This window comes from Xenopus tropicalis, chromosome 2, assembly GCF_000004195.4.
Source record: "Xenopus tropicalis strain Nigerian chromosome 2, UCB_Xtro_10.0, whole genome shotgun sequence".
Classification (NCBI taxonomy): Eukaryota; Metazoa; Chordata; class Amphibia; order Anura; family Pipidae; genus Xenopus; species Xenopus tropicalis.
This window is the reverse complement of record NC_030678.2, coordinates 51,199,853-51,225,730: the sequence shown is the minus strand read 5'-3', so window position 1 is coordinate 51,225,730 and position 25,878 is coordinate 51,199,853. Positions and strand designations below refer to the sequence as shown.

Here is a 25,878-nt window from a genome sequence, read left to right as displayed (position 1 = left end):
CCCCTATAGCTGTCATTGGATCAATTCAAAGCTCCATTGGCTCTTGGTTATGCACCTCCGTCTGTTCCAAACCATACAAACCTACCTACTTAAACATGTAATATTATAATTTTTTTGAATCCTAATGTGACTTTCTGTATTTGAATTTTTTATACATAAACTCAGTTTAGGGTTGGTTTTAATGATAATAACAGGACTTATGGTAGCATAAGAACAAGCTAAAACTATACGCACATCATTTATACTAATGTCAGGACTAGGTATTGTCAATGTATAAACCCATATTATATTTTCAAGCCCAAAAAGAAACACATAAAGTGCTACAAGCATAATTATAGACCTAGAAGCTTTGTACTCAGCTGATTTTGTCTGCCTTTCAGACTTTTTTAAGTTTTTAAGAGTTTTCTCGTGCTTCAGCAAAACATAAACCATGTGACTGCTTGCAATTGTCATCAGGCCCACAAACAAGAAATCCCGAAGTGTATATATTGTTCCGTAACCAACATAGGAAATGTATGTCAAAAAGTCTGCATGGCAGTAGATTACGTGTATTGAATATGGAGATGTAGTAAAGTTCCCATTTGCAGCCTCATAGAGAAGGACGCTTGAATAAAGACAGCCATTGATGAAAATGAGTACCATGATAGTGAAAACCAAGAACTGTTTGGTCATCTTTAACTTAAGGTTTATCCACAGTTTAGTGTTAGGGGCAATTAGGATGCACTGGTAGCAACTTAGCAAGCAAGTAACACAGATGGACATAGCTCTCCCTACTCGGTAATTGAAGAAAACAAATTTACAACCATCATGGTCCAGGACATTTTTGACACCAAAGGCATATAGGATTTGGAGGATAACTCGATAGAGAACCACAAGGAGGTTCATAAAAGCCAGGAACATCAGAATGATATTGGTCGGCAATAATTTCCGTTCTGCTATTCTGACATAGGCAAACTTCAGTAGAATAAAGCTGTTTCCAGGTATCCCCAACACAGCTAGGAATATGAACACCAGTGCTTTCAAGAGATCTTTTATCAACAAGTACATTTTGCCTTACACCTGCAATAATGATACAGGATAAAGAAATTCTAGTTAACTAGTAATCTCATCTTTAGTTTAATGAAAACAATAAAGTAATTATACATGAAAATTATGTTTATTTTAATTTTCTAAATTAGCAATAACGCAGGTTATATTGCACTGTACTTTGAAATCTGTGTCTTGCTTGCTGTTTGTCTATGACTATACATTTCCTTAAGATCTAAATATGGTTATTTTTGTTAACAGTAGTTAAGCTAATATCCTAGTTAATATCCTAGGTAAAACTGATTTATTTAAAATGAGTCCATACTAAGTGCATAGTGACATTTTTAAATGACAAGGGGGTGTCCAGAGAGGCCTATTTGCTTAAAAGAATAGTAAAGTAGGAAATAATCTGTTACAGAAAGGGCAAAGTGACACATCCTTGGTTTCCGATGCTGACAGTCACTTTGCTCGTTGTTGCTCGCTGTAGTGCTTCAACCTGCAGGAGGGAAATCATTTTTAGATGTTTATCTTCCCCTTTCTTCAGTTTCCCCCACCCCCTTTCCCCATGGGAACCACAGAGAGCCTGAACAGCATCAAATGACCATGGTACATGTCCTCACTGAATATTTAAATTGCATATTTGGTACCCAAGTGCTTTTAAGACAAACAAGATTTTTATCTTAACCTTATTCAGTTGTCTGGTATCTACTTTTTATTTCACATGTCCATGTCAGATTTCTACTTGATGTAACCACATCCTATAGTGTCTCTTTGTGTATACATATCTTCAGTTAATTTATTTTCTCAAAAATTTACTGTACATATGCTGTAAGCCAATAAATGGTATGACATTATTTCTGAACTATGGCTAACTATGGGACCTGTTATCCAGAATGCTTGGGACATTCACTATACTTTGAGTCTACTAAAAAATTATTTAAACATTAATTAAACCCAATAGGATGGTTTTGCCTCCAATAAGCATTAATGATATCTTAGTTTGGATCAAGTACAAGGTACTGTTTTATTATTACAGAGAAAACGAAAATAATTTGAAAAAAATTTCAATTTATTGATTACAATGTCTTTGGAAGATGGCCTTCCTGTAATTCAGAGCTTTCTGGATAATGGGTTTCTAGATAACGAATCCTATACCTGTACAACACTCTACTATTATTACTAGATATGAAGAACTGCAATTATCTTTGGTAAAACAATAGCCCCCAAACTGTCTCTATCCCATGAGTGTTTACTCCTTTCTAACACTCTTAGCAGGTTAAGTTACCTGAGACTGGAGAGCTGGTTCTGTCACTCAGTCTGGTTAGTAGCAGGACGATTCTGGCATACTGTTAACATTTGTACTTAAGCCTATAGAAGATTTTTAACCAAAAAATGAAAACATGAATTGAACTCAAGACAAAAACAAACACTCTAGTGTCGCTCACACCTGGATACACATTAGACATGTTAAGGGTATACATCCACATTAAGTTGTAAACTCTTTTGGTCCGGGCCCTCTTTACCTCATGTATTGGTTACTGCTTGTTTTGTACGTTTTCTTGTATTATTAATATATAAGCCCATTTATTTTACAATGCTGCAGAATATGTTGGCATTTTATAAAATATGTTAATGATAATAATGTATGCCAAACAAAGCATGACATTGTATCAAAAAAGATGACAGCTCTTAAGTCTTGTATTCAACAATCTTACATTGACCCTTGACCAAACAAAATTGGATTAGTATAAATATCCATATTCATTGAGGCATTATTATTAGTACATAATGACTAAATACATGTTTGAGGTATTTCCATTTTCCTGTGGCCGGAGCAATAATTATACATTGGTGGCAGCTAAGGAAACTGGTTATACAAATGGACATGGCTCTGCTTACTCTGAAAATAAATATCACTAATTGGCACTGTTTGTCACTAAGTAAAAGTTTTAGCCAGGTGGAGAATAAGGCTTGGGGTACAATACAAGAAATCAGAACAAAAAGATTAGCAAATGAAAGTGACATCCTTATTATGTTGGCTGGTAAGAGCTTTTTCTCTATGAAACCAATGTGAGCAAATCTCAGGATCAGTGAAACATTGGCAGGAATCCCAATTATAAACAAACAAACAAATCCAACAGCTTTAAGTTGCAAAATTATGGCCATGGCCCTTTAGACACACTAACTGTGCTGAGTATAGAGAAGGTGGAGTCTTCCTAGGATTTGTGGCATCTGTTGCTTTAAAAATTGAATGTGAGTTTTTGCAGTCTTTCTGCCTCAGTGTCCATCAGATAAGCCACTCCAAAGTACAGTATCACTAGGAAGAGAGAGAACTTTAAATGAACATTTCTGAGGAGTTGTTCAATTTTATAATGTTACTTTCTCCTTAAGGAAAAAATGCTACACAATGGAATAGCACATGAGGGGGGCATATTTTCAAAAGGGCACATTTTTTCCTCACTAACTCAACAAAGTTTGCCTCAATTCATCATATCATATTTCTAAAAAGTGTAAAGTGTAATTGTAATAAAAATGTGTCCAATTTTCTCTTGGTGTGAATTAACCTTTAAAATTCAGCACTGTATTTTCCCCATACGTTCACTATAGCATTTCCCAATAAAGAAATTAGGTATTTGGGATATTAGCATGGAGGAAGTGATGTAGATAATGAGATGCAAAAGTGGCTGCACTGTCAATACCAATTTGCCAGCCTGAACCTGAAGAGATTTGTCCTTTGTGCTCTTACCTAAAGTAAGTTGTGTCTTTTAGTAGCCAGCGTCATGGCAAATTTCCATTTGTTGTGATAATATGCCAAATTTAAATTTTCGATCTTTAGTAAATATGCCCCCAGACCACAAGAAGCTAAGCATGGGCACAGCATAATTTGAAAAACACCTATGTGTCTGTGTAAGTAAATGAGCCTAAAACAATTGGAATAAAAGTTTCATACTTGTCTGTTGCTTTGTAAATATAGCAGATGGATTGTAGCTGATGAATTAATCTGCGTGTATATATATATCTTATTATTTCCATCATACCCCTGTGACCTATGTCATTATACAATAATTAAAATCTGGGGACCTTCATTGTTTAATGAATGCAATGTCTTTTCTTTCAAAGCCATAGAGAGTACTGCCAAATACCTTGAGGAACTGTGCTGCATTTCTTTTTAATATCATATTATTTATGTACAGGTATTTATGTACAGGACCAAGGGTATTCCGGATAAGGGGTCTTTCCATAATTTGGATCTCCATACCTAAAGTCTACTAAAAAATCAATAAAACATTAATTAACCCCAATAGGATTGTTTTGCATCTAATAAGGATTATTTATATCTTAGTTGGGAACAATTACAAGGTACTGTTTTATTACTACAGAGAAAAAGGAAATCAGTTTTAAAATTCTGAATTATTTGGTTAAAATGGAGTCTATGGAAGACAGGCTTTCCGTAATTCGAAGCTTTCTGGATAACGGGTTTCCGGATAAGGGGTCCGATACCTGTATTGCTTTCTGCAGTCCTATTTCTCATAGTACTTTATTATGCACAGTCTCAGTCTCCATTCCCAAGCTTTAAATGCTCATCCTCTGTCCTGTCTACTAATAGGATATGATGGTTTGGCCTAGAGGCAGGCTCGGACTGGGGTTTCTGGGGCCCACCGGGGCTGCTACCTCAAGGGCCCCCACCTCAGTTGCACACCCTGTTCCTTACACTTGCAACCAGCAAGCCGCCATGCATGTGTGCACGTACATAGCGCACCTCTGGCCCACACGTGTATGAGCACACATTGCATCTCCTTACTTTAATTTCAGCACAACTTCAAGGCATGGAGCAGGCCTGGGCCGACGGGGCCCACCAGCTGTTCAACCTTGTACAGTATGTGGGTATATACAGTACAGGTATGGGATCCCTTATCCCGAAACCCATTATCCAGAAAGCTCTGAATTACAGAAAGTCCATCTCCAATAAACTCCATTTTAATCAAATAATTCAGAACTTTAAAAATGATTTCTTTTTTCTCTGTATTAATAAAACAGAACAATCCTATTGGGTTTATTTAATGGTTAAATGATGCCCTTTTCTCTGTAATAATAAAACAGTACCTGTACTTGATCCCAACTAAGATATAATTACCCCTTATTGGGGGCAGAACAATCCTATTGGGTTTATTTCATGGTTAATTGATTTCCTTTTCTCTGTAATAATAAAACAGTACCTGTACTTGATCCCAACTAAGATATAATTAATCCTTATTGGGGGCAGAACAGCCCTATTGGGTTTATTTAATGGTTAAATGATTTCCTTTTCTCTGTAATAATAAAACAGTACCTGTACTTGATCCCAACTAAGATATAATTACCCCTTATTGGGGGCAGAACAGCCCTATTGGGTTTATTTAATGGTTAAATGATTTCCTTTTCTCTGTAATAATAAAACAGTCCCTGTACTTGATCCCAACTAAGATATAATTACCCCTTATTGGGGGCAGAACAGCCCTTTTGGGTTTATTTAATGGTTAAGTGATTTCCTTTTCTCTGTAATAATAAAACAGTACCTGTACTTGATCCCAACTAAGATATAATTAACCCTTATTGGGGGCAGAACAGCCCTATTGGGTTTATTTAATGGTTAAATGATTTCCTTTTCTCTGTAATAATAAAACAGTACCTGTACTTGATCCCAACTAAGATATAATTAATCCTTATTGGAAGCAAAACAATCCTATTGGGTTTAGTTAATCTTTTATTGATTTTTTAGTAGACTTAAGGTAGGAGATCCAAATTACGGAAAGACCCCTTATCCAGAATACCCTTGGTCCCAAGCATTCTGGATAACAGGTCCTATACCTGTATATCAGTGTTGGTATATATATTTGTTGTTGTGTATAAGTACACAAATATGTCCTCTTGTCACACAGATGCATCAGGTTGCAGTTGCAGCAGGGCGGGGAGGCAGCCAATCAACTGGCCACTGTTATTACTACTAATATTATAGAATAATGCTTTACTAACATGACAAGTCCTTAGGAACGCTGCACAGAAGCTGACCAGCACTTAAAGGAGAAGGAAAGGCTAAGTCACTTGGGGGTGCCAAAATGTTAGGCACCCCCAAGTGACTTTAATTGCTTACCTTGTACCCTGGGCTGGTGCCCCTGTTGGGAGAAAACCGTACCAGCCCAGGGTACCTGCAGCGAGCGTCTCCTCTTCCTGCTTCTGTCATTCCCTAATGACTTGTCATGTTAGTGAGTCCGAAGGAACCGAAATGATTGAGCATTCGGCTAGGGCTGAGTGGAAGTAATAATGTCTAAGACTTTTCTCCTACAAGTAACATCCATTGGAATGGAGACATGGTGTATAGCTATGGGCTTTATTTACATTTATTTAATATGCCTCGCTGTGCAAGGAAAGGATCTATAGGCAACATCTTATAGCTCGTTAGTAAGAGAAACAGAGCTGCCACTGCCCCGTGTTGATCCCTTTCTGCAGGCCGTATTGCAGCAGCCATTCAGACTTAGCCTTTCAGTGTTGGCCGGAGTTCCCAGAATAATAAGAGAGTGCATTACTTGGCTATATGAGTAATGTAGGCCACTTACATACAGTCAGAATGTGGGCAGACAAGTTACATAATAATGACCCATGTCCCATCTCCTGTTAGTGTTACAGATGTAGCATGGCAGTTAATGATCTCCTATCTGGATAAATATGAGTCAAAGAACACTCTATCATCACTGTATCATAAATAAACTGCTGTCTCACTGAGTCCCTCTGCCCAACTGGTGAATAAACGATTACAAGGTATGTATCCTATTGCTTTATACTGCGGGGTAGCAGCCTCCGGCCCCTGTCAATCACTTCCCCCACAAGCTCTAGCGGTTGTTTCTCCGGCAGTAATGCACTGAAAATGCGTGTTCCTTTCTACACAATGGACACAGTGACTGATCACCCCGGGAACATAGAGCAGGTATGGCCAGAGAATCTCACCCCAGTGGCCCTACCAAACACATAAGCGCACCAGCTGCCACAGCTGTCACCGACACCCATTATAGCTTTCACTCCGGTCCATAGGGTGTCATTTCAGGATTATTCCTTTGTACAGAGTGCCGCCAGGGCTTCACCATTGTCTGCTGGTTAAACTGTCATACAGCAAAAAGGGAAAGTTGTGCTCACCACTAAATTTTAAGCCATTAGGCGGGGTGATATGAGTCTTTGACCACAAAAGTCATACAGAGACAAGAGGTCCTATGCACTGACCCATTATCGATATATATATATAGGACAGAAAACATTCTGTGCATTAAGCTACTAAAAACTGCTCTCAGCTTCATCCATATTTTACAGAGGCCCAACATGTACTAAGCACAGTGACATACAGTATTAATAAGTCTGTACCTCCTAAGCCTCACACTGTTCTAACCCCAATGATATGTTTATATAAGCTATATATTGTTTATATAGCAATTATTATAGGTATACAGGTATGGGATCCATTATCTGAAAACCCATTATACAGAAAGCTCAGAATTATGGAAAACCCATCTCCCATAGACTCCATTTTAATCAAATGATTCAGAATATTAAAACTGATTTTCTTTTTCTCTGTAATAATAAAACAGTACATTGTGATTGATCCCAACTAAGATAGAATTAATCCTTATTGGATGCAAAACAATCCTATTGGGTTTAATCAATGTTTTATTAATTTTTTAGCAGACTTAAGGTATGGAGATCCAAATTACGGAAATACCCCTTATCCGGAACACCCTTGGTCCCGAGCATTCTGGATAATGGGTCCTATACCTGTATAGTAATATTTCTTAATTTTTGAAGTCTCCCTCGAGGCTTCAGCACTGACCAAAATACCTGCCTCAGTCAAGATCAGTAACACTGGGCCCAGACATGACTTATTCCCTGCTTTTATTTCTTCAATATTAGTATCACTTTTCACCCATTTCTCCCACCCCTGCCTCTTGATTGCACCTTCTCTTTTCAGTTACCCTTTTCCCTTGCACTACAAGTGTCCATCATCTCTAACACTCCCTGGCAATACTATAAAAAGGCAAGAACACCACAAAATATGTATTAAAGCTTTATTTATAAAATAGATGTTATTTGTTTGTATTAAATTTTAGTCTAAAAGAAACCTGCCTATTTGCTAGTTGGTCCAGAGGAAGGCGAAAAACCACCGTCTGAAGCCATAGCCAATTTGCCTCAGAGGGGAAAAAATTCCTTCCTGACTCCCAAAAGGGCAATCGGACAAGTCCCTGGATCAACTTGTACTAAGGGTTTATGTCAGTGTGTATGTGAGGGGATTAGAGAGGAGGTGTCGCTGGCTCTACAGTGGGAGATTTGGAGTGTGTGAGGGTGGAATAGAAGATAAATGGAAGAGACTAGCTGAAGAGAAAAAAGAGATTAGAATAAGGCAAAGAGCATGCTGGTTGAGGAGTAGACAAATAAAGGGAAGGCAGGTGGTGGAGCTAAAATTAAGAGAAGAGACCTTGGGTTGAGCTATGGTAATTTGAATCTAAGGTCCCACTGGTGGTGCTGTGGTGTTTAAAAAATGTGAATGCCACTGGTGAATCTGTAGAAATTTGTGGAGAGTATCACTGTTGCTGTGGTTGTTTGAAATGAAGATATTAAAGGAAAGACATCATTGGTGGAGCAGTGGTAGTCTGAGATATGATGACAGATAATGATAACAGATCTACAGTTAGAAAAACAGATCTGAATGCAGATGTTAAAGGCAGAGACTGCTGGTGGAGTTACAGTTATTTAAAGAGGAGACGCCACTGTGGAGGAGCTGGGGCAGCTGCAAGGATAGTGTTGATGGAGCTACAGATGCTAGAGGTGTGGTAGTCTGAGGAAAGAGCCTAGTGGTAAAGGAGCAGTAGAAGAAGGAGAGATGGTACCTTTCTCTGCAGATATTCCTTTCTCCTTGGATGGTATACAGGAGACTCACCCTGGGCACTTGATGTTATTGGCCACAGGATCACACACAGGCAAAACCCTCCAGGGCCATTTGCTGAGCCTCCTTCTGTTCTGGCGATGTTTCAATTGTGCAGAAGTCACAGGCTCGCCGTAGATGTCCCATGGCCCAGCAAGGCCGTAGATGTCCCATGGCCCAGCAATGCCGTAGATGTTCCATGGCCCAGCAAGGCCGTAGATGTTCCATGGCCTGCCGTAGCTGTTCCCTGGCCCCGTGTAGTTGTTCCCTGGCCCGCCGTAGTTGTTCCCTGGCCCGCCGTAGTTGTTCCCTGGCCTGCCGTAGCTGTTCTCTGGCCCAGCGAACTGCTCTCAATCCTATATAGATAAATAAAATCACAGTAAGGAAAAAAAACGAAAATGAATCCCTGGGACGGCCTTTCATCCAACTAGTCTGAACTACTGAACCCATTTCACTACAATTACCAGCAGATTTGACATGGCGGTAGTTCCATGATTCTACTACGAGTATGCTGTGTCTGCTACTGACTTGCAGGAAGCGAAGTGGATGCAAATGCTGTTACTATTGCTGCGCAGAATGAACTTCAGTTTACAAAAGCACCTACTAATTAGCGCATGTATTGCTAGAGTAATGGCAACTAACTAGCACTTGAGATTTATAACAGGAAAGCTGCTAAATAAAACTTCTATGATTCAAAAGCAACATTATTTTACATTATATTATTGTACTAAAATGTAATAATAAGTTAAAGTACCCCTCTAAAAATATGTTTATTATTCCTAGCACCACTATTACAATTCCAGCTCAAGCAGCTTCTCATTTTAGTAAGTTAAGTGATGTGATAATACAGCCATAACAAATATAATGGATTCCCTCACCTTGTTTGGCCGGCCGGTTCTGCACAGCCCGAAGGTGTTCCTCGATTTCAGCCCTGATGGTCTTCGCAGGGGGCAGTTCAGTAATGAACGGGTGCTGCAGGAGCTCTTCCACACTCCATCTCCGGGAAGGATCCTTCTCAAGGGACGACTCCAAGAAGGACACAAAAGTTTGAGACCTGGAAAAAGGAAAAGATTTGAGCAAGATAAACAGATGTATCGCTTTAATCGCTAATATGCTAAGGCGAGAGACACAGAGAGTTGCAGTATCAGCGTCGCACAGTGACATGAGCTGGGAAGGACTCACCAGGTCCTTGATATGAGCCTCGGAGAGTCGTTGTTGATGATCAGCTCCGACACTAGTTTCTGATCGGCGTATGCTATAAGTTAAAAACATATATATATCAGTCCCTTCAAACATGAAGCTGAAGTATTGGGGCTTATTCGCTATTTCCACCATAATAGACATTTTGCTTTAGAATAATTATAACAAACAATACATAACAAACAAACAATACCCCTGCACATAGAAACACAGGCATGGTCTGTAATTCTGAATGTAACAGATGACTAAATAAAGGCTCTTTGCCAGACTGGGTAACAATTCCTTGGTTACAATGTACAGAAACCCACAATTGTTGTGATTCACTTACGTGTTTTTCCCTCGGCCATTTCGATGGCAGTGATTCCAAGGGACCAGATGTCACACTGGAAAAGAAGACACCAAAGAGCATTAGGATAGAATTGGGTTAGCGTATGATTTAGTTACTTGTTACCGGGGGGTTCCCAATGGCTTTATGTTTAGCACTCATGTAACTGAATTGGCCTGAATTGGTACTGAATGCAGCACTCATTTGTGCAGACACATAAATGCCATTGGGTCCTCCTACTGCTTCTACAACATACTTTGTTGTCGAATTCCGGTTCCCTGTCCCTCCTCCTAAAGGCCTCGGGCGCCATCCAGTGCGCAGTCCCATCGGTCTCCTTGCACTTTCCTGTCTGTGGGTCCAGGTCCCAGCAGAGTCCGAAATCGACTGAAATGACAGATTAAATTTATAAATGGAAAATTCATTCATTTTAAGGGCAATAAGATAAAAACCTGTATCATGATACCCTCTGTATTTTATATCCACAGAAGCTTCCCCCCATCCATTCATCTTACAACTATAAGTTTTACTCACTGAGTTTGATGTTCCCCTTCTTGGTGAGCATCACGTTGGGGCTCTTGATGTCCCTGTGAACGGCCCGGTGGTGGTGAATGTGGTTGAGAGCCTGGGGAGATTGAGATGTAGGTTATAAGAATATAACAGACATTTGGTTAAATATTCCTAACAAAGAGCGTGTATACGTAAAGTAAAATAATAGAAGAGTCTTTAAGGAGTTAATCCAAGTTTACCTTCAATACCTCCCTGCAGACATAGCCAATCCAGGTCTCCTTCAGGGATTGGCCTTCGGTGCTGTTGATCAGGTCATACAGGGAGCCGCCGCTGCAGTACTCAAGGACAAGCTGCAATAGGAAGGAATGATTTCAGGCCGTGTATGTATTTTATTGCCTCCAATGGAGATCTCTTTGGCACATAAGGGATGAATGTGATGCAACAAACAATTTCTTACTTCCAGATACTCCGATGACTCCTCGTTTGGAGCAGGGTGGTAATAAGCTCCATAGTAAGAGGCGATGTTCCTGTGCCTGCTGAACTTCAGGAGAAAGTTTACCTCTCGGCAGACTGACTCCTCATCCTGGAGAGGGAAAATAGAAACCCTTTAGCTCACATAGGCAGCCACACAATAGAAATGATATGGAGAAAGGAACTATAAAGAAACCTTACCCGAGTGATGTTGGCCATCTTGACGGCTACCTTACCTCTTCGATGATGATGGCCCTGTAACACACACAGAAAGGTGTAACTGACATTCAGTATTAGCTGGAAATATCAAGACTCATATTGGGAACAAACTGACAGAAATATTGAGTTATTAAGGAATGTAATCATGTGCATAGCAGGGATAGTGATAGCACTTTCAACTTGCTTTCAGCTCCCCCTGCTCTCTAAGAATTTGGTTGGTCCCTTACCATGAACACGGCTCCAGTGCCGCCCTCTCCGATTTGTGTCTCCTTGGTCAGCCGACCATCGGGAGGCTGGGAAAAATAGATAAATAGAATTAAAGGGGAATTTTATTGATAACATAATATTCCACGGAGTAAAAAATATGTATTAACTATAATGGGGGCAGATAGGAAAGAGAGGGACTTTTGGGAAGGAGGGGCATGACAAACACATGAGAGACAAAGGCAATTGGCAGGTGTGAGGTTCATAAAACTGGGGGGGTATCACCAAACCAACGCCCAAACTCCATGCTCTAGCAGCCCCTACAGGGTGTTGGTCATGTATGTCACCCTCTTTCCTACTCACCTTATAAATTTCGGAGAGGCATCCGAATTCAGCTGTTCGCTGAGGGAAAATTAAAAGATTTTGTTAGTTTAAAGGGACATTATTAGGCCCAACACTTGCTGAGTAACAAAATGGTACTACCCCTTGTGGAACATGCCCTTCCACTAAAAGTGGGGTCCCATAGCAAATTCACTTTAGGGCCTTTTAAACCTTGGCCAAGAATGGGACTTTATTCACAAACTAACTTATTAGTCTTTGCCCCACTGTGCCCCCTACACCCCCTGGGCCCCCAGCAGTCACAGGGTCTCCTTTCTCTATAATAACACCCCTGGATATTAAAGAACTGTCTGATAAAGTGTCTGATTCTGGGATAAATTGGCCCCATATAGAAGTAGATATTTATTCAGGCTCATTAAAGAGCCCCATATGGGCAGAACACTGCTCTGTGTGTCACTGAATGGGTTAACATTCTATACTTTACACCAAAACCCTTGAGTCAAATGAAATCCATAGCAGGAGCCTTACCTTCCTCCGGGGGGCGCAGAATGGCATTGCGCCCTAGTGGTTTTGCTCTTAAAAGAGCAGTTGGGTTTAGAAAAAAAAATCAGCTGATATCAATGGAAGATGTTTTTTCCAAAGAAAAGCTGAAAATTTCAGGAAAATCACTGAAAATCGCTCTGAAAAAGCTTTGAAATCACTCAGAAATCGCTTTGTCGCACAGAATTTCACTGTATGTGGGGACAGAAATGAAAAGATATAAGTTCCATGGTCCGGCCCTCTTTGCTATACAGATCAGGATACACTGCATTATATTCACATTATTCCCCCCTGACCAATCCTTCCATTTTACTGGAAACCTGATATTTATTCTCTGTGATATTTTCATTCAAATTTCTGAAATCTGATTTCTGTGTAATGTGACATTATCTCAGGTTAGCAAAAATCATGCTGCTGGCTTCTGCAGCAATAACGGCATTAAAGGTGAAGTTCCCCTTTAAATTATGGTGAAACAGGTTGCAGCATTTCCCCGTATTTGGCACCATCCTTCCTTCTATTAGAACATAATGCCCAGTCCCTCCTGCAATGTTATCACCACCATATAACTAAGGCCCAACGGTGGGAGAGCAGATAAGGATTCTGGGAGTTGTAGTTCTGCAGCACCTTGGGGGCCACATGTTGGGGGACTATGGATAATACTGGGAGTATTCTATCCTTTAGGTCCACTCCACTCACCTCTATAGTAAAGATTAATATACCGAAATGGGTTGCAGCCAATCACATTTGAGTTTAAGATTTTACCTATGACTGGCTACCAAGATCCAACATGTATATAAATAATGCTGAGCTGAATGGGACCCTAGAAACCACAGGACAAGGGCCACAAGCTGCAGGTCTGATAGGGGATGATGGGAGTTGTAGGTCAGTGACAATAACAGGACTACAGGCTGAAAGTATGATAGGGGATGCTGAGAGTTGGGACAAGCAATGGCTGCCTGTCATTAACTGCCTCAGACAGCATCAGTTGCCCATTAATGCCTGCAAAATGGCAACTCTGAAACTTTATGCTTAAAAGCTTTTTAAAGAAGGCAGTTTTATGTACAAAGTAAGAAACAGAGAGAGAAATATGAATATTAAGAGCATTGGAGGCAAAACCTGAACACCAAGTGGCCAACTGTCATCCCAAACACTGTCAGACTTTGCCCTTAATAATTTCCAAACTTGTTTTAATACAAAGCAAAATTAAAAACAACATAAATATTAATATTAGAAGAGGAATCTGAATCCCAAATGTTTTTTTATGGTTTTTGTATTTATTCTGAGAGGTCTGTAGCCTCCCTGCTCCGCTATTTATTCCCCAAACCACTACTCTCCAATAGTCATGTTTTATATGTATGTATTTATGTATTAAACTTGAAAAACTCTATGCAAACCCAAGGCTAATATCCCAGGTGCTATCTAGTGATCCAATTAAGTAGTGATTTTCTGCATTTATGTCATTATTTTCCTAAAATGTCCCCCCAGCGTGGCACGCTCCACTTACCTCTGATCCCAGAAATGAAAGTGAGAAAGCCGTTATTAACGGACACTCTAGCAACCAAATGACAGTTAAACTTAAGGGCATCACAATGCTTCTGTCACACATCAGGCTTATGGCAGTGTCACAGTGACAGTTGGTGGCTGCAAAATAGCAGCTTTAAGACTTGTAGCTTAAAATCATACAAACCAGACACTTTTAAATACAGTGTGACTTACAATAATCAATGGGAATATCAATATATTAGAAGAATGTGGATACCAAATGTTATTTTATACTTCTATGTATCTATGCTGAGAGGTTTGCAGGCTCCCTGTTCCCCAATTCTTCCTACCAACCCAGCTCTCATAATAGAGTTTTATATTTATTAAATAAAAGAATATGTGTAAAACCAAAGCTAATACCCCAGATGCCTTATTTCATTTCTGCCATTATTTTCTGCCATTATTCGTCTCCAGCGATGAGCTCTCCCACCTGGGCTGAACATTTCCATCTTTCTCGTACCCCTGAGCAGAAACATAAAATTATAGACACCACTGGATACCCCTGTTTGAATCACAGGGATATTAGAGTTGCAGTAAAGAGAAATAAACCATATTATTTATATTTGTGGTTGTGGCGATTTTTTTTTTTTCTATTAAACAGACCAACTACAGTAAGGTTACACTTTGCAAAACACTTTGGGGCTGATTTACTAATCCACGAATCCGAATCCGAATGGGAAAAATTCGGATTGGAAACAAACATTTTGCGACTTTTTCATATTTTTTGTGATTTTTTTCGTCAATGTTACGACTTTTTTGTAAATTGTCGCAACTTTTTCGTAGCTGTTACGATTTGCTCGTATATTGTCACGACTTTTTTGTATTGAGCGCTCGTAAACGGCGGGCAAACCTTTGCGACTTTGCATGAGTTTGGAAGCCTCCCATAGGACTCAATGGCACTCTGCAGCTCCAACCTGGCCCAAGGAAAGTCACGATACTTAAGCTTGATTGAATCCGAAACTTTCGTACTCGGTGCGACGGCTACGAAAAAGTCGCGACAATTAGCGCAAGTCGTAACGCTACGAAAAAGTCGCGACAATTTGTGAAAAAGTCGTAACGGCTACGAAAAAGTTGCGTCAATTTACGGAAAATTCACAAAATACCGATCATTACGAAAAAAACGCATTCGGACGCTTTTCGGACATTCGTGGATTAGTAAGTGTGCCCCTTTGTGTTTATTTACAGCTACATCCCTGGTGCCCTTACCTATGAATATGATAGTTATGCAGCAATATATATTGTAACTTTGGGTATTTTGCCCTTGAATGGTTGGTGAGATAATAAATCCACCCGCCAGCATCTGACTGTCTGTACAGCCCTATAGGGGTACATGAGACACAGTAATGGGCAGCGCCCCCAGCTTAAGGGGCTAAGGATTAAAAGCAGAAATACATGTACATTAGCCACCATGTAGGTATTTTGCCTGCCTGGCTGCTAACAGTTACCCTCTATGTCATTAATCGCGAAGAAAGATAACACAGACAGGAAGGCTTTGTTCCTCCACCAATTACAAAGAGATGCAAAATTTGGAGTAAATGCTGGGGTAACTCTGTATCTGCAGGTTTATACATAGGCACATCAGAGCTTTAATACATGGAATAAATGCCAAAGGGCAGTGTTAATTAATATAACATTTGCCTGATATGCCTTTTAAAAATCTCACGTAAAAGAAGTGTTTTAATAAATGCATTTTAAGTGGTTTTATAATCTGCACTATTGGAGATTAAAAAATGCAGCGGTCTGGGACTGGCACATTCACACTATAGTAAAATGTTTGTAGTTACTATACACCACATGTCCTGGTCTTGGGCTGCTGCAATAAATCACTGGGAAATACAGTAAAGGTGGTGCCACATGACAATTTTTTTTTGCTGTGCAACATTTTTTTATGCGCACGACAATTTTTTTTGTCGTGCGTCGAATTATAAAGAGTTTCGTAAAATTTACAGCGAAGCGAAACAGGACAGATTCACTCATCACTAATGGCAACCAATCAGATTTTTGTTTTCACTATTCAACCAGCAATTGACTGAAAAAATGCAGTCACTGATATGTTGCTACAGGTTATTGCCATATGCACATTTGCCTGGTATTTATAAATGAGCCCCCACAAGTTGTGTGTATTTGTTGTTCTAAGCCTCTATACTGAATGTGTATTTGCACGTTGTATAAAGTCACCTCACTAGATTTACTATAGCAGCAGATCACAGGGCCAAAGACGATTTAAACCAAACATGCAAAACACATTAGAAGTGATGTGATGTTTGATTGTTAAAATGGCACCCAAGTCTCCATGATTTCATAAATATCCTTATTTTATTGTGCCATAGAAAAAGTATTAAAAGCCATGCCTTTCATTTTTCTTTAAAATAGGGCTGAATCTTTTATCTTCTTCTTAGTATTCTTGAGTTCTCACTGTGCGGATGCTGGTTGGGTTTAGTAGGGCTCATTGGAAAGCAGAGCTGCTGTGATGTACAAATTGCATGGGAACATTGTTTTGAACTGAGTCTGACTGAGAGTTGGGGAAGGTAAGAGATGGGGACTGATGGCCACAATAAATTGTTGATTGATGCCACTAAGATGAAAGCCTGCAGGTTGGGTGCTGAGGAATAGGCCTTGAGGGCACAGAGAGGCAAGAAGGTGGGCTATGGGCGCAGTGCTGCTCAGTGATGCGGATGGTGGGTACAAGAGTGTAGCTGGCTGTCCTCCAATGGGTGAGCCTCCTTCCAGATGTGCATGTAGGGCATTGTGGGTCAGGCTGCCATGTGGAAGAGTGATTAGAAAGCGTGGGTTGTATATAAGCTGCTGCCCCATGTGTAGTCTCCATTCCTTTCCCGATAAGCAGATTCAAAACGCTACACCTGCCAAACAACAGGGGAAAAGGTCTTTTACATTCCATATCCAGGGAACAGCAAGAGGTTCTATTCATATGCAGAGATGGGTACTATGGGAAAGAAATAAATACTGGCACAACCTGACCAATTGTTATCAGTATTAGGTATTGTTTAAATTAAATCTCCACCTTTATTACATCTTCAATATAAATGTCTTCCCTTCACTAAAGTTGGTCCCTTTGCCTCAGGCATATTTCCCCAGGGCAAAGGTAAATGAGCCCCATTACCATTCAGGACTGGGAAATGTATGGTTCTGTGCACAGAATCCAGACCAGCGGTGTTCAACTATCTTCATTTAGCATCTTGCCCACAAGCCTCCAGGTTGGCCAACACTGATCATGAACATTTGTAGCACCAGTTCTGCACAGTGATATGTTAGGGGCTGTTATGGGCTGACTATATAAAATTGCTTTATGGAGTCTGTGACGTCTGCTGCTCTACAGACTTGGCAACCCTATGGTTGCACTCAGAAAACACTCATAGGAACATGTATGAGAGCATATATGATATATATATGATTTTCAGTGCAAAACAAAAGGCACAGGAGATTTGTGTTGCACATAAATAAGTGAATATTAAAAACTGAACATTGATTCCATCTCCTTTAAAATGATGACTGACATGCTGAAGGAATATGGAAGCACCTACTTTACTATAATTCAGAGGCAGTTGATGCTGGAATGCTGATGGCAGTTTCTAGTGAAGACTCCCCTATGAGTTTGGATGGTTTATCCTACCAGGCACGGACCATTGTGCAGTGTACAGTAAAAATATATAATAAAGTCCTAGAGAAAATATTAAATATGTAATACATTCAGAGAAAAGCAACCAGATCAATGAATTTAGAAATCAATTTTTTAAAATTGGAATTTTTACTTAAAAGAGACAATGATCATTATATATAAAAATATAAAAAGGTCAAATTAAAAAGTTTATGCTCTTCTTTTTGAAACTAGGGGAAACTAGGGGAAAGGAGATTATATGGTCAGTACAGGAAGGGTTTCTCCACTGTCAGGCCACTCACAGTCTGGAACAAACTAACAAGAGAGGAGGTAATGAGTGATTTGGGATTTACTGGTGAGACTCTGAGGTCTTTGGATGCCTTTAAAGTGGATGAAAAGTCAAAAATAATGAACACAAGGTTAGGGTATACCAGTGATTTCTCTGAGTGCTTGCTTATTGATTGCAGCTTCTACCAAAATTTATTAAATAATTATTATATCATTAATAATAATACAATTAAATAATAATTATTGTGTCCAGCACCACTTTGCTTCCATTAATGGAAGATGCAAGCAATGGGGAGCTCTAAGGCACAGAAATGAGTTCTAATGGGTCAGATTTAATGTGACAGATGATTTCCTTCTATTAAATGCAAGCCTGATTAATATTTCCTGTAAATGATGTGTAGTATTTTGAGATTAAATAAATAAGAGATAAAATAAATAAGAGACTGCCTGCATGTTAACTGCCCCTGGGTGTTTATGGGTGTCTGGTCTCTGTGACCATTTTTTTCCATCTTGAACTCTCTATGAGTTCTTAAGTTTGGACCTTGGCCTACTACTAGCTCTGATTGGTATCCACTTGTGTAGACCTCAGTCTGTCTTTTGTGTCAGGGGTGGATTTTAAATGTATTATTTATTAAAGTATTAGACTGAAAAAGAAATACCAGTGCTATATATATAACAAATAATAAAACAGCCCCTATGCTAGGTTATGGTTTCCACTGTTTTAAATGATTTTTACTGGTTGGTGGGGGGCAGGCAGTGATATAAAGGGGTGGAGCAGTAATGTAAAATGGGCAGAGCTACAGCTGGTGGACAGATGGAGAGCAGGTTATGGACAGAATCACCAAAGAAAAAAGTTTGGGCAGATTGGGGTGGGTCAGGGTGACCCAGGGGCTCATCTTAACGGTATTAAAAATTTACCAGCAACTAAATTGCCAGTAAATTTTTAACACTGGCCCAGCCTTGGCAGGTTCTGTACTGTCCAGCTGGCAAGCCTACTGCTAGTTTAAAAAAATTCGCAAAACAGGCCTTTGTATAAGACACATCCATAAGGGGCACCAGCTCAATATTTGTTTGTGCCATCAATCTTTATTGCCCTTCAGTTGTACATTATACCCCTGTTATCACCTGAATCTATACTGATGCACAGCAAAAGCTGTTATTTTGCACTAAAGATATTCAAGCAGGTCTTAAAAATGCACTATGGGCATTTGCATTGTACAACGTGCTAAACTGTCTAATGAACAATATAACAGCGTGAAATTCTATTTGTTATTTTCATTTTAGCTATTTTTTCTGACTTTTATTGCATTTCTTTAAAGAAAGCACACACAAGTTAACTTAAACGCACACAGCCTACAAGATATTAGAAGGAACTTTGAGCCAGACTGCAAGAAGACAGAGAACATTATGTACTAAACAAATGGGAACAATGTGGGAGACTATGGGCCGAGTCACTATCAGAATGTTACATAATGTGCTGTGCTCACTGTTAATACATTGTGTGCAAAAGAACCTTATATTGGAACGAATAGCCGTGCAACAAAATAATAGCCGCGAGCGACGAAATAATAGCTGCGCGACAAAATAATAGCCGCAGGTGACAAAATAATAGCCGCGCGACAAAATAATAGCCGCGGGCGACGAAACAATAGCCGCGCGACGAAACAATAGCCGTGGGCGACGAAACAATAGCAGCGCGACAAAATAATAGCCGCGGGCGAAGAAACAATTGCAGCGCGACAAAATAATAGCCGTGGGCGACAAATTTTTTTGTTGCACGACATTTTCGGCGTTTTCGCGAATTTTTCGCCGTTTTGCGGATCTTTTGAAAGATTCGCGAATTTTTCGGCGAAGCGAAACGGAACAGATTCGCTCATCACTATTGATGATATTTAATTTGAGATGCAAATCAATTCAGAAAGACGTTTCTGTTTTCATGTGAAATCTTTATCACATGGAACTCTCCAGCAAGTACAGATGCAGCGTAGTTCCTCTACCATTTTGTTGCATTATGTCTCTAACTGGTTGTCTTTGCACTGTAGCACCATCTAGAGCAGGGATCCCCAACCTTTTTAACCCATGAGCAATATTTAAATATAAAAAGGTTGGGAAGCAACACATGCATTAAAAAAGGTCCTGGGGAGACCAAAAAAATCTGTAATTGGTTATTTTGTAGCCCCTATGTAGACTGGCAGCCTACAGGAGGCTCTTTTGGTAGTACCCATGGTGTTTATGCCTCTAAAACTTGCCTCCAAGTTAGACATTCAAGAATGAAGACCTGCTTTGAGGCCACTGGGAGCAACATCAAAGGGGTTGGTAAGCAACATGTTGCTCGTGAGCCACTGGTTGGAGACCACTGATCTAGAAGCAGGACCTAACACCCAAAAAATGGTGTCTGGAACATAGTAAGACAAAATGAGAAAACTCGCTGGCTGCATTTGTAGGTGACCCAAAAGAGGCTATACACGTGCGCTTCCCTGTTTTTAGAAGAGAACACTGACATCTACAAGCCAGTTACTGAACTGGCAGGAGAACACAGAATACAGAAAACAGCTTCCCATCTAAACTGGAGGGCCACACTTAGGTGTCCAAAACTCTAGGGGACTAGAGAACCAGTGTCAGACTGGGCCTCCAGGGGCCCTCCAGAAAACCTTAGACCCTAGGCCCACTCTTCAAACTTTTTTTCATCCTTTCCTCACCCAACCTCTTTATTCTCCTAGTCTCTTTTATTTACATGCTAGCATCTATTCTTCTATCTATTTCTCCTCTTTGTTTCCATTCAGAAATTGTGAATGTTCATGAAGCAGGCCTAATGGTCAGACAGGAGGGCCCAATGACACCTGGGCCCACCGGGAGTTTTCCTGGTATCCTAGTGGGCCAGTCCGACACTGCCTAGAGGCAATCACTTAGGGAACATAGATTCTGTGCTGTTATATATATATATTCATTTATATTATTTGTATAATTTGGCTAACATTTACTGCATTGCACAACTGGTGACAAATACTGATGACCAATTTTGCAGCATTTCACTCCCCCAAAAATGTTCAAACAAAAAGCAGAACATTGCTGGAGAACCCCCCAGTTCAAAGATTTCACTTTATCTGTTGGTATTCATTCATTGTGGATATAGTTTTCCTTTAATATGTATTCTATTAATGGATATGTTTTCTAGCTTCATTTCTGCTTGCTTTTTATGGTAATAAATACTTACTTCTTGCAAATGTGTTTACATATTTAGTAATGCCAGAGCTCTAATAAATAAGCTGTACAGACATCACCAGTCAATCCTGCACAATTGTAGAAATCCAAAAAATAGGAAAAAAGCTTCAGCAGGTTTACTGCAAAACATTTATTGTGGGTCGTGGTAACACGACATGTTTCGGGTCAATACCCTTTATCAAGTGTACCAATCCTGCATAACTTTCACTGTAAATCCAACTTTTTGTTGTGATGAGGATTAGAGTTCTGCTCTCTGGATAGAGCAGCAGAATAGGAAATGTGCTGAAAAGGAAACTCTCCCAAGACAAACTACACTGCCGACATGACTGCCTTGGGACACATCAAGGAACTTTATGTAAGTGACCCTGCTTTTTGGGACTCATTTGTAGATAGAATTTCATACTTCTTAGAACCTATAGAAACATTATAGATAACCCTGAGCAGAGAAGGATAGTGCTGCTGATTGTCTGTGGGGCCAAAATATTTGCAGTAATTCACTCATCAAAGACAAAGGCATGGAGTGTAATGGAATGGCTTTATACTTAAAGGGGTAAACCAACAACAATGCTCTCAGCGTGTCAGAAAATCCATTTTCCTTGAAAAAAAAGTAAAAAGGCCACTATAAAAGCTACTTTTTATACCTGTTAAATCAATCCTTCTATCTCTCTGATCAGTTTTCTGAAAGGATGGAAGTGGCCTATTTTGAACCTGACACACTGAGAATTTACTATATGCCTACATCATTATTAGTGATGAGCGAATTTGTCATGTTTCACAAAACTGAAAAAATTTGCAGAATAAGGCTGAATATTGGCCAAATCCAAAACCGAATGCTGAATTTGGCGCATCCCTGCTCTCTATGAGATTTTACAGCAGCCCCACTGGCATCTGCCAGAATCCACAGATTGCCAGTCCAGGCATACAGTATATTTAAGCCTGTTTTATTCCAGTTATGAAGTGACTGGGGTAAAAAAGGGTAACTGCAGTGACTGCAATGTAAATACAACATTGTTAGCATCCTTTTCAGATAAAGCAATGTTAATGAATAGGAAAATAAAAGACAAAGGGTCTTAAAAACTGCAGTGAGCTTCTGATCTGTCTTAATGCATTTTAACTGTGCACCAACAATTTGCTGCTATCAAGTGTTCATAACAGCTGCTCAGGGACCTCATTAGCGACCTCATTATAAGGGACATGGGCTTTAAGAGAGACATCTGACTGAAATAATGCATTTCAGAGGATTATTATTGCTTTGGTGACCATGACAACACTAACATTTGTGTTGTATAAAATACAGGAATACCACTGACAGTGTAAATAAACATAATTTACACCATAGACTGCATTCCATAGAAAAAATATGGTTTGTCCTTGGCAACTATAAATGGAGATAATTTTTAAAGGACCTTCCTGCAGAACTGGGCTTGTGCTGGTATATGGAGACAAAATGATAAAGTAAGCATTACCCTGCAACACTCTGGATTTGTTAATGACTTTTCCTTTTATTTAATTATTTTCCTTTATAAACAAAGCACATTTTAAAACATAGAAAATGAACAAAAAATAATACCAAATAACCATGCCAAAGCAAAAACCCCCAGACAGCTTTATCAAATAAGCTTTGGAACTGGATGACTTTGTTATATTATGAATGGGTTTACCCAATAATATGTGAGTTGGGTTTACATTTCTTTGTACAGGTAATGTAGCACATCTGATATCAGGGATTTGATGTTTTGATCAAAAAGTTGTGACTGTAATACAATGCTAAATAATGTGCTCTAAAGACCTTTTAGAGAAGTACCAGCTTTATATAGCACAACATTTATACACAGTGCTTTATAGTAAAGTTTTGTAGCCCTGGGGTCCTAGGTTTGATTCCCATAAGGGCCCTATGTGCATGGAGTTACCCAGTGCATGTGTGGGTTTCATCTGGGAACTCTTGTTTCCTTCTCAACTCCAAAAACCTACAGGCAACTGGCTCCTGATAAAATCGAAAATAGCGTATGTGATGGGGAACTAATGGAGCAAGGAATTATCTGTAACCTCTGTAAAGAATTGCTAAATATTTTGTTGCTCTCTAAATAAAGAATTTCAAAAATGTTGCCAAACATATGTAAGAAATATTAGTCAAATTGGTTTACTAATCATCCTCTACAGTTTTGTGGATTTTTATAATAGTGGCAGATCCCCTATAATTTTTAGCTAAACCAACACTTGCAGTATAGATGTTTAAAGAAAGGGCCTATAAAATTAAAATAACAAAATGCTTTTGCCTGGTTATTGCTACCATTGTTTATTTGGCACAGGCCAGCAATTTAATGGTATGTACTCCAGCATTTAATGATTATGCTTATTCATTTTTTAAACAGCGATTGAGAACAGATTGGCCCAGAAATTACGGCTTCAAATGAAGAAGTACCTGGAACCTTTCAGCCAAAAAAATACACAGGAGGGTAAGTAGTCAGCAACTGGGCAGTATCAAAGATAATCTAGTTCAGGCTTCAGTTAAATCTCTGCCTACATCAGTTCTTTTAAAATTTTAAGTGCTGCAGATCATTAAAACGAAAGCATTGTCAAGCAGTAACGGTGTATCAATGCCATAAGTTGTACACTTCTGGGTTCCATTGCACCGTATGGGAAAAACATGTTGATTAGTTATGTGTGGTGTCAACCATGCTGGCATGAACAGCATGCATGGGGTTAAATAATAAGGATCATGATTTAATTAAACAGATGTGAACCTTTAATTAAATGACAATGTGATGGCAACCCTAAAATATTTGACATTATTCAGAAAAATGTAGTGTGAAATCTGTATAATGTGGTGGAGATGGCAGTACCCATTGCTTCTCACTGTATAATGAGAGCAACGGCGGGTACTAGCATTCCAAGCACATTGCACCTTTTTCCATCACCATTATCTTGTACTCCTTCTCCTTAATTTACACAAAGCTTATTCCAGTCAGTACTTCTTAGGGCCGTGGTAGACGGGGAGATTAGTCGCCCGCAACAAGTAGATGCCATCGTCTCCCAACCCTATCCATCCCCTAGGGAGGGAGAGAGAAAGTATTTTTGGCCTAAATATTATCTAAGATGGGCCCCACAAACCAGACTGTTCCCAACCTGCAAGTAAGGTCACTGCCCTGTTGCTGTCAGTTCCCTGCAGCCTTCATTCTCCAGTCGTGGCAAAGATAGTGTAAGGTACACTTGCAGGGAGTGGAAGGGGCTGGTGGTGAGCAAGAGGGCAGTGGGGGCTCCTGAGGGTGTGTGGGGGCCCCTGGGGTAGCACCCCCAGTGGGCCTCACGCATTCAAGTCCAATGCTGGATTCTCATGGGAGGATAATTCTGCACTTTATTGAAGCTGCAGTACCTGGAAACTGGAGAAATGTTTGCAGTTCAGTGCAGCAGTGTCCCCTCTTCTAGTTGGTTTCCGCTATAACTGGTTCTATAATGTGTTCTGTTTGCAATACGGGCCTGAAATATCTGTATTCTGAGCAGAATTTTGCAGTTATATTTGAACCACTTACAAAAGTGAATTTAAAGATAAGATTAATTACATTATATCTGTTTCTGTTTCCTTTCAGGAAAATCACTTTATAATAAGGAAGATGATCACTTGGAGTTCATTATTGAACAAAAAGATCTCCCACCATTTAATCAGACCCTGACTGACTGGATGTGGCCTGTGTTATATGGGCTAATTATTGGTTATATTGGAGGAGCTGTCTTGGCTGCCCTTATTTATCTGCTGGTTTTTAGTATTTCTGGAATTGATAATTTTGACCTTAACTTATCCCCTGATATGGCAGAGGTTGCAGAGGAAATAAATATGGACAGCACAGATACAGAGGGTTCAGATGGGGATGTAGACTAGTTACAAAGTGAATATACACTGTTTATATGAGATGTGCAATTATAAGCTATCATTATTGTTACTTTGTTCATTTAGAAAGGTACCTTTTACATTTTCTCATAGCAAAATGAATACATACTCTAGAATGAAAATTTATATTAAAATCCTAGTTAATGGCTGTTTTCCCTTCAATGCAGTTTTCTGCCAGTGGCATTCTTTATCTAAATATTAAAAAGCTCATCAGTTGCAATTTGTTATAGAGATGGTGCTCTTCCAAATCTACATGTTAACACAATACACCTCCTTTACACATCCCCCCCAATTGATCATAACACAAACCCACCCATGAACACAAAGAGAAGCCCAGACAATATATATATATATATATATATATATATTTATCCTTATAGGGTGTGCTTAGTGATGTCACAATTTATTATAATATAACAACCTTCAAAATCCATAAACTGCATAAAAGTATTCAGCCTGCAGACTTAACCTTTTTTATAGTCATCGAGCACCATTTACAAAAAGGCTAAATGGCTATCTTCCTTCTTTCTTTATATAACGAAGGTAGACGT

General features: G+C 39.5%; 1 protein-coding gene across 2 annotated transcripts in view; it reads left to right on the top strand.

The window, feature by feature from the left end:
* Positions 1–25,661, top strand: part of LOC108645767 (transmembrane and death domain protein 1) — a 32,840-nt gene extending 7,179 nt beyond the window's left edge. For both annotated transcript variants that reach the window (XM_018091496.2, XM_018091497.2), the window contains 2 exons: positions 23,814–23,897; positions 25,029–25,661. In XM_018091496.2, coding sequence (XP_017946985.1) covers positions 23,814–23,897; positions 25,029–25,318 — 374 coding nt within the window. In that variant the 3' untranslated portion in view covers positions 25,319–25,661. The remainder of the gene's footprint in view (positions 1–23,813; positions 23,898–25,028) is intronic.
* The last annotated feature ends 217 nt before the right edge of the window (positions 25,662–25,878 follow it).